This window comes from Amphiura filiformis, chromosome 6 (genome assembly GCF_039555335.1).
Source record: "Amphiura filiformis chromosome 6, Afil_fr2py, whole genome shotgun sequence".
Lineage (NCBI taxonomy): Eukaryota > Metazoa > Echinodermata > Ophiuroidea > Amphilepidida > Amphiuridae > Amphiura > Amphiura filiformis.
The window spans coordinates 48,099,232-48,109,674 of record NC_092633.1 but is presented as its reverse complement, the minus strand read 5'-3'; the positions used below and the strand labels follow the sequence as shown (position 1 = coordinate 48,109,674).

Here is a 10,443-nt window from a genome sequence, read left to right as displayed (position 1 = left end):
CCAAAAAAGGGTTTGTCTCAAAGCTTGCGCGCGCATTTGTAAAATCGCGCAATTTGAAAAAAAATGAAATGTATTGAAAACCAAACCTGGGTTTTACCTGACAACAAATCGAATTTTCTTGTAATGGCAACATCATATGGGGTACTAATCAGGCGAAAATCTTTAAAACGTGTAGAATAGAAACTCTGTGGTATCTCATATCGTGTAAATGGTATGCTTAGCCTGAGTCGCTCGGCCTATCTCGAACAAAATCGCCATGCGTAGCTTTTGAAAAACGAGAGAATTCGCCGGCAATTTTGACACGAAGAGATAGGGATGATGACGCTGTGCGTGGTGCTTTGGGGGATGTTTTATCGACAAATTTTCATCAACCTTCCAAAATAAAGCAATTAAGTGAAATGTATCGCTCATTAATATTAATCAAACCAAACAACAAAGCTTGTTTAAATACTGGAGCGTTTTTGCCGACATAGCCTATTTTTCATTATCAAATGAAAGAACGACGCGATGAGACAGTAGTTCGGTGTGGGGGTGTCTTTCATGTTGAAGGTGTGCGTGGATGTGCCACGGTTTTGGGTACCTTTTAACGATTTTGGTATATCACTGTGGACACCAATTGGGGGCATTTGGGCAAAAACACAAAATTTGGGCCGGGGGGGCACTCGGAATATGAAAGTGACGTACCAGCAGTGCCTACCGGTGTACGACACTAGGGGTCTATCGGTGGCGATTTTTGTCAAAAAGGGGGGTCATTCAATGGCGGCTCCAAGAAAATAGGGGTCATTATGTGTGGAAACGCTTAGAATTGGGTGTCATTGATCGTGAATAATAACTTTCTGGGCAAATATTTGCTAAAAATTTCCATTTTAAAGCAAAAATTGCTACAAAAATGTAAAAATTGTACAATTTGTCTCTTTTGTTGTCAATTTCTAAAAAAAAAGGGGGGGATCGTTAGGTGTAAGCTGATGAAAAAAAAGTGGGTCAGCGGGTGACAGATTTGCCTCAAAAATGGGGGTCTATTTGACAGGCACATGACGCAACCCAAAATATGGGAGTGCCCCTCCGGGAGATTTGGGTGCTTTTGTAAACAATAGGTATACTGATGGGTTGCAAAAACAGCAAAAAGAAGAAAATGGAGAACGTCAGCATCCGAAAGTCTGCGTGGCACATCCCCGTGGAAGATTTTTCGAAGCCTTACCCCTAAGTATAGCCCCCTGTGGATCAAATTATCCTCCTCTTCCACCCCATTCCGATATAAGCCTAATCATCAAAATGTGACGGAAAGCGTACTTATAATTACAAATAATTGACAATTTCACAAAACATAAAAACCAAACGAAAAGAAAATAAGCAGTCATAAAATTGTGATATTATTTTAATAATAGATCTATATACAATTTAAAACATAGAATGGAGTAAAAAACAACATATTTTATAAATTATGTAGGCCTACGACTGACGGTTTATAGTAAGGCCAAAAAGGGTTTGTCTCAAAGCTTGCGCGCGCATTTGTAAAATCGCGCAATTTGAAAAAAAAATGAAATGCGGAAATGTTTTATTTAAAAAATAAAATTATTTTTTCCAGAAAAATAGGCGAAAATTCCCTCAAAATACCATAAAAATAAGGTATGTTTATATATGTTTATAGAAATGTGTAGGCTCAAAGACATAACTCCCCCCTCCAAAAAAAAAATTACATTAGGCTGCTTTGCATAACTTAACATACATTTAGTTGATTTGAAAAATTTTAAAGCTGCGAATAGAATCATTTTGCTACCCTCCCAAAGTTGTCCCATTTCCAAGAACAATTTCTTTAGTCAAAAATAATCACATTCTCCTAAAATTATGCTTTCAGAAAAAGTTGCACTTTTTAACATCCCATACATGCATTTGATGTACATTTACCTGTGTATCCATCATTCAGTACAAAACAATGATTCGTTGAAATGAATGTAGGGAAAATCCGGTTCCACGCAACATGACTAAAAGGGCGAACATTTACCCGGGACATTTACCTGTAAATGGGTATAATGCTGTTTGCCATTTCTTCTTTTACGCCTTTATTGAAGAGAGCCGTCGCTGTAGATCGTTGCAACTGTTTCAGTCCACAGTGGATTCAGTCTATCATTGGCAAGTAAATTTCATGCCAACGAAAGAACTAAGCATCACACTTCAAACCTTATTTCTTCTACTACAGTGATTTTACCGAATAAAAACTTCAAAGAAAATCCCAGTCATGTCCAAATTTCCAAATTCACGTCAATGAATCGTTGTTTTATAGATGAGGTGACATGTGTTTACATTTGATACGCCCTCTGTTGGTCAGTGATCAAATTTGTCAGGCAAAAAACACTATAGTTTACATGGAAGAAGTTGATTTTTATTCATTAACTTTAGTTTCAAAGCAAATAATACAAAAAATGGTATCAATCTTGTTTATAAATGCACCAAGCCATATACATAATATCACACAAAACTTCTAAGGTTTTTGAAAGTTGAGTTTTAAAGAGATTTATGTGGTCTGTCATAGACACTTCTGTGTTATTTTGCCTGCTTTGAAACAACAGAGGGCGGTCTGAATGTAAACATGTGACATCATAGGTCACCTCATCTATACTGAAAGATGATTGCACGCAGGACCGAGTTATCGGACACATAAAACTAAAGAAAACAAACAAACCAATCAATCAATACAACACGTTGATAATAACATTTTTGTACATGTATCAGATGTTGTGCATGAAACTTTTTCTCAAAGAATAATTTCTGAAAAATGTGATTATTTTTGACCAAAAAGATAAAATGATTTTGAGAATTAGAGAGCTTTGGGAGAGAGTAGAAATTTTTTTGCTCTATTCACTGGTTTTTAAATTTTCAAATCAACACAATGAATGTCAGGTTATGCGAAAAGTTTGTACTTAGGGGGAGGGTTATTTTTTAACCCTTTAGCTTACAACAGTGTACAAGGAGATGATAGATACCTCCTTAGTTACAATTGTCGAAGAAATGTCTACCTCAGAAACAGAAATATACGTATACGTATACGTATACCAACAATCAGGCTCACACTTTTCATTGAATAACAAAGTTCTTTGTATCTGATCCAGAATGTTCAGTAACTTGTGTACGTTTTAACAACATCTGTTGTCTTTATCAACACTTAATGAGTAATGACTGCTATCGGCAATGTTGTTGAAACGTACACAAGTGAGCATTGTCCTTCACTATCTGTGATCAGATACAAAGAACTTTGTTAACCAGTTTACTATACCGATCCTGATGAATCTGTTTAATCATATTTTTCATATTTTTATAAAAGGAATAGGGCCTATATCCTATTAATTATCCTATCCCTGACAACTGATCAAAATCGGCCCATACATGTATAACAGACCATTTGTAATAACGATACGAAAGACGGCGCTCTCAATATAAATTACATCTCCTGTAACATACACCACACTCTCTATCGCTTACAAATACCATTCACATGCTCAACCACACTCTCACTCCCCCGTGCACTCTCCTTACGCACCTCTACATAAACACAAAACATACTCACCCCTATACGCACAAATGGTACCCATCCCACCTCCCTGTATACACACCCGACGCATACACACCCTGAGACAAGAATCTTAGTATTCTTGTCTCAGTACACACCACACCCACCCGAATTATCACTATGAAACACAATGGCCTCATCCCAATGGCATAGTTCAATAACCTCAATTAAACAATCATAGAGCAAAATTTGACCTCAAGTTAGAGAGTATGAGTTTGTATACCCAAATTTTCAAAGGTCATTCAATGAATGTGCAAATGTATTAGGGTTTATAGAACTGTGTCCTGATAGATGAGTATGTTGTGGATCCTAGTGTATACTATTTATATTGCCATAACTGTTATTGCATTTTACGTGTGTTTATAAAAACAAATAATAAATACAAATACTTATTTAGGCCAGATAAAATCAAAAATTCGTTTCACTTTTTGGAAAAGTGAGGTGTGAGGGAGGGCGGTGTTTTTTGTTATTGTTAAATTGACAATTAAAATACAACAGTTTTCACATAAATTGAAATTGCCAGCAGTTTTCAGAATCTGCCAAGAAAACGACACAATGCCCGTTTTTATTGAAGACCCCTTAGTTCCATGCTTGTTTGTCAGTATACTTCAAAGTGGTAAAAACTTAAAATTTAATCTGAAAATTGAAAAATATAAAAAATATGGACTGATCTCAGAAAGCGAGGAGGGAGGTGGACGAGAAACGAATTAATTGATTTATTTGGCCTTATACAAACAATAGTTTTTACAACAAGAATCATTTTCAGTTTTTGGCATTGTTTTGATCCGATGACCCCGGCCGATGACAAGGGGCATTCCACAGAAAAACAGTTTCCTTCTACGCCGATCTGGATTGTCCTATAATATCGTTGGCTTTTATATCCCAAACAGACATAAGCAAAATATTACATGTCCTGATATCACAAGGTTTCATTTTCGCGCCAACGCCTTTGTCACGCAAAAACTCGCACGTGTTCGGATTTATTGGTCACGCTGCTCACGCGTGCGTTTCGCCGTAGATGGTAGACTATATGAGATCTGGTATAATTCCATAATCCACTCTTTGGTTGCTAGATCTTCAAGTGCTGGAATAAAACCCATCTCGCTATCATTGGCCATAAGAGTCATAACTCGCGGAATCATTTTCGGAATTACAAGTCATGTAACTTTGCTACATCTGTGTGTTCTCAGTATTTCCGTCAGCTGATGGTGACGACTGTGTCGGTTTTTTCTCGCCATTAGCATCATTAGCATGGTTGGCCTGTTCATTTGTGTTACTCACGTGAAAAACTTGGACTGGAAGGACCCCGTCAAACCCTGCAATAAAAATATATTGTTGTTAACTTTTTACTGTAGTAGCCAAGAGTAACGGGACAATGTGGATGAGTGCACGGGCACGTAACCTGTTACAAGGTCAGCAACGTAGGAAAGGTGGTTCTGACGGACTTCACTAAAGCGTTAGATATGATAGACCACAACATCCTCATTGAGAAATTTATCCATTTGAGAGTCTGCGGATCAGTCTTTCCTTGGTTGTGTGACTTTGTGTGACGTATGCAATGTGTCCGCTACAATCAATCACTCTTTGAGTTCAAAGTTCTCAATGGTGCCCTCCCACAAGGGACTAAACTCTGAGCCTAATTGGCTTCCAGGCCATCAATAATGATGCAGTTCAGACCAAAGATGCAAGCATCATGGATGACCGGACACTTAACCGGATGCTCAAAAAGCTGTTTTACCTTAAATAATGATCTATAGTCATAATCATGGATATTCCAATGTTTTACCAAATATCGATAGATATCAACAAAATACTATTCTGTTGAAGAATGAACTCACCTCCGTTTGTAAATGCATTGCCATTGACATGTTTGCCAGATTTTTCCACATCTACCGACCATCCGTGACCATATGCTGATAATGGGTAAGCAGGTTCCCCGTGTTTGTAGATATCCAAGCCTACATGGAGAGATTATGCAAAATGCATGAATGTATTATGACCCTAAATAAAACTGGGAATTAGCTAAAGGGAAAAGTAGAGCAAGGTACCGGATTTGGAGTCCCAAAAGATGAGGGATAATGAACGGGAAAGGGGGTGGCTAACACGAATGAACCAAATGAAATAGAAATATACGTTTATAGATTTATTGTGAATTTACATCAGACAAATTGATCAAAATAACATAATACATTAATAATAATTAACCGTACGCGAGCCCCTTTGAAGCACTAATTGAATTTGATACACGCATCATTGTGACAACTGTAAACTCGTTATAATAAACCGAAAGCCTAAACAAAACATCAGGAGACGAGCCTGGTTACGTCCGTATCGATTGGAGAATCAACAAGGAGTGGAGTATTTATCAAAGCACAGGCATCGGTCCACGGCGTTCAACTGACGTAGGATAATACGCCGTTCACTCGATGAACGGATATATCATGACTTAAGGCACAATGATCCATATTCAATTATGCAAATGAATTATCGTCACAACAAAATGTATAATTCTACTTATCTAGTACATCCTTTGCACATAAATTAGTATCATATTCCCGTATCCACAAGGGCAAAGTCACGTGGATATTGAAAGTACATACTTCTTCAACTAACGGACTGTTTAATGATAATGTTCAAATAAGGGATGGCATCAAAAGTCATCCGCTTGTCGTCCGGTGGTGCTATATAACATTGGTTTCTATTGCTCGGAACGTGGTCGACCGGCGGATTGGTTTAATACTAACCTTTAATTTCGATTTCCTCTGATACACGCAGAATGCCAATGCACCTCATGACACCAAAGAGTATCAGAGATATCAAGCCTGACCAGCCAAATATAGCCCCTGCTCCAGCTAGATTCCATCCCAGTAACTAAAGGTTTTGAAAAATCGTTAGAAATTATTAATGTTGCGCTGGACATAATGGTCAATGTTCTCGCCATGTTCAAATATCTGGTTAATATGCAATAAGGCAACTTGTACTTGTTGGACATTTGTTACAGGCCAGAATACGTCTTTGCCAAAAGAATCTTTAGAGTTAGACAAATAAGCCATGGAAGTAGGCCTACTCGTCTTTTGGAGGGGACGTTATACAGTTTTATTCGTGTGCTTGTGAATCTAAAACCTTAAAGAGATTATCAGAGATTTTCTAACTGTATCATCACGTCCAAACGATCAACAAAATTATATAGGTCAACTTGATCATAGAATCTTGTACATTTTTTAATCAAAAACATTGCAAATAATTCCCTCCGGAAGTGTAAATTATTATCCACATTATCGTCTGCCCGCGTGCGTATGCTACACATGGTTCCCGAATTCGACACCCTCGAACCGGCGATCGCGCAAACTGAAGTAATAATCTTCATTTGGTTTCCTTTTCAAGTTTTTTTTCCACCGTCGACGTTCACTTGTCCGTATTAGCATAGATATAATTATTCCAATGCAAAAAGCTGAATTTTCATATATTTAGGAAGTTTTGTCGGCAAATCGCGGATATTATCCCGTTAATTCAACCAATGACGTATACTAGTTTGAAATAATACAAATTTCAATACCTTTGCAGAGTCCAGGTCCCATTTCGTCAGGATTCCCGATTCATAGCTAAGTAGAGGTACCGATATAACTCCCCATAGACCACCACCAAGATGAACTAAAAATAAAAGGGAAGGAAAACACCCATGTGTGATAATAGCACAATTATGTCGTATTTAATTATAGACAATTTTATATGAAATATTGTCACTGGGCAAGCAAATCATCGCATGTAGATTTAACCCATTTGTGACAATAGCTTATATTTCGTAACAAAATCAAAGCCTATTGTTAAAAAAACTCACTCTCCAATAGAGTGAAAGAGACATTCACTCCTAAAATTACTGTGATTTTTGCCAATAATCGGGGCAAGTTGAAAGTATTACATCAATACAATCTGTTTGACCCCAAAATTGGTTATTGTTGGGGTTTTTCGTAGAATAACTAAATACGTAACGATGGGTCGTAATCAGACGAATTATATAATATTTCAACAAAACTGGAGTATTGTCAAATCCAGCATACCTCAACGTCTATAATATAAACATACTCTCATGTTTTTATCACACAGCTCAATGTAAGGTGCTTTCGCCATCTTGAATAGTGTTATTTTACGGGGGTGTAATTTACGGTCATGTAGCCATAGTTTTGTCAGATAGTGAAACTTCCCCCACCCCCAAAAAAAACCATCCATGACCCATGCACTCCAAAAGCTTCCAGAATTCAGAATCTATAATTAAAGACCGAATTAAAAAGACTAGTTTGCGTCTGACGTCATGACAAAGGCGCGCCGTGATTGGTTGCTGACCTGCGCAGTATGGCATTTTTGGTGTGGTTGACAGGACGTCATACGCAAACTAGTCTTTTTAATTCGGTCTTCAATTATAGTGTTGCTTCCCTTACAACGGAAAAATATGTCGAAACATCTTGAAACGCGTCTCAAGGACCATCAGGATGACCCAAAGGAAGTCAATGACAACCACAGCATTAACAAACGAAATGCATATCCAGATAACTTGATAAATATATTATATCGACTATCATTAATCAAGCATGATTAGGGAACTACATGTACGTATATATGCCAATGATTGAGGCAGAGCTAGTACTTAAGAGTATAGGTCAATTGGCCGGGACACTATATTGAAGCGTCGACAGCAAAAGAATTTAACCATATAAAAAAGATGAAATAGGATGAAGAAAGTTGTCCTTAAAAAAATGAAATGAAAATGATATTAAATCAATTGATTACCTGAATACAAAACCCACCCGAGTCCATACTTTGGCCGGCAAATTGAGTTAAGCATGGGAAATGTATGCTTATTTGCCTATCATATGTATAAAAGAACAACACAAATCCACCATCTACGTGCGTCTATTGAGCATGTGAAATCCAAAAATACCACCCAAGTCCATGCAGAACTTGGGTGGGTTTTGCACATATAGTGCCCTCCCATACATGGCCGATGGCTGCCCTGCTAAATTGAGGTGATAGCAACAGTGATGACGAAATAAGTGGTAAAAACGCAGAAATGAAGCTGAATGGGCACAGAAGAGAAGAAAACAAGACCGAGAGCAAAGGGTAAAGAATACACTTACTATGTGATTCAAAAAACCACCCAAGTCCGGCATACAAAATGACCCCTCTCACGAAGTCCCCGAAATGATAATTGCCATACCTAATACAGTATAACCCACTCATTTGCATGTAAAACTTGGCCTATTTTCCAGGTAAATTCTAACTGAAGGAATTAAAATGATAGTTTTTTTTAGTTTTCTCAAAATCACTTTTCATGGACTCGGGTGGGTTTTGTATTCATGTATTCAATTGCAAAGCACTCAGCCAACTTATGCACGTTATGACGTTTATGTCAGGCGAATAACGTCGAAAACCCTCTTTCTTTGTGGGTTTCTTTTTTCAATTCGTTTTTCGGTTTTTCATATTTATGCTTCAAAGGCAACATTTTTAATTTTTAAAAATAAAGATTTTACATTCCATACCTGCTACGGCATCTAACGGATCGTCCACTTTACATTTAAGAACTAACCAACTCCATGCAAGGTACGTAAACCCAGAGATGATTCCAATGATGATAGCACCCCATGCAGCCACGGCATTGCATCCGGCACAGATTGCAACCTGTAAGTAAAAGAACAGCTAGTCAAGTGAGTGGAAGCTCGTTCATAACCATCAACTATGTTAAAATTAAATAAATAAATAAAAAATAAATAATGAAGAAGGAGGCGGCCTATATGCTTCACCCTAGCAGGGCGTAAGACAATGCGATACACAAATAAATAAATAAATAAATAAATAAATAAATAAATAAATAAATAAATAAATAAATAAATAAATAAATAAATAAATAAATAAATAAATAAATAAATAAATAAATAAATAAATAAATAAATAAATAAATAAATATAAGTATTATTTTTCAGGTGACTAACTTTGGAATTAAATAAATAAATAAATAAATAAATAAATAAATAAATAAATAAATAAATAAATAAATAAATAAATAAATAAATAAATAAATAAATAAATAAATAAATAAATAAATAAATATTTCGGATTTTATATAGCACATTTCTCCAGAGGATTCAAAGCGCTGTAATTTCGCTGCGTGGCAAATCATCACAATCAGATCGCATCAACAAGGCTGGTTGCAGCCGAACCTGGCGCAAACCTATCCGCACTTAGAGTGTAACATCCACCCATTTTCTGCAGCTCCCCAAATTCCACTGGGTGAAGGAAGTTTTTTGTTGACATTAACATTTTGTAAATATGATACATGTACATTTCACTTGACAACATATGAAGTGGGTTGTTGATTTATCACAAATAATATTTCAATTAATTTCAATTTTATCTTAATATGGACGTATTAGATTCTTTTAAAGGTGGTATGAATGTTCAGGTTTAACAACGTTAATTTTTTTGTCTTTTGTTGTTATTATTGTTTGCTTCTCTAGGCCTTCCAAAAGCAACGTTTTTCCATTCGTAGGTTCTATTGTTTTTGGTAGTCAGTTTCAAATAAACTAGTCTTAAACTATTGTTTATCTGTGTGTTGTTTGTGTGTTATTATGTAAATAAATTAAAGTGAGCAATTGGCGTTTTAACTTTACAAAATGCATCTCAAAGCACTGCGGCATGAGTCTACTTAAAGCCATATTATAACATTTTCAAACAAAATGGATTAGCATTTCTTTGCCATAAAATGTTACCTTTTACTGTCAGATATATCCCCTTTTATTTTTGAGCCGAACAACTACGGCAAAGAAAAGAAAATTGGAATTTACTATACCAGCGCACATGTCGCCAATACGTACCACTCCTTCGGT

At 36.4% G+C, this 10,443-nt stretch overlaps 1 protein-coding gene across 2 annotated transcripts in view; it reads right to left on the bottom strand.

Moving 5' to 3' along the window:
• Positions 1–2,612: 2,612 nt before the first annotated feature.
• LOC140155527 (putative ammonium transporter 1) overlaps positions 2,613–10,443 on the bottom strand; it is a 31,022-nt gene continuing 23,191 nt past the window's right edge. For both annotated transcript variants that reach the window (XM_072178404.1, XM_072178405.1), the window contains exons 7-11: positions 9,100–9,238; positions 7,122–7,216; positions 6,310–6,436; positions 5,404–5,523; positions 2,613–4,881 (exon numbers count right to left, since the gene is read on the bottom strand). In XM_072178404.1, coding sequence (XP_072034505.1) covers positions 4,736–4,881; positions 5,404–5,523; positions 6,310–6,436; positions 7,122–7,216; positions 9,100–9,238 — 627 coding nt within the window. In that variant the 3' untranslated portion in view covers positions 2,613–4,735. The remainder of the gene's footprint in view (positions 4,882–5,403; positions 5,524–6,309; positions 6,437–7,121; positions 7,217–9,099; positions 9,239–10,443) is intronic.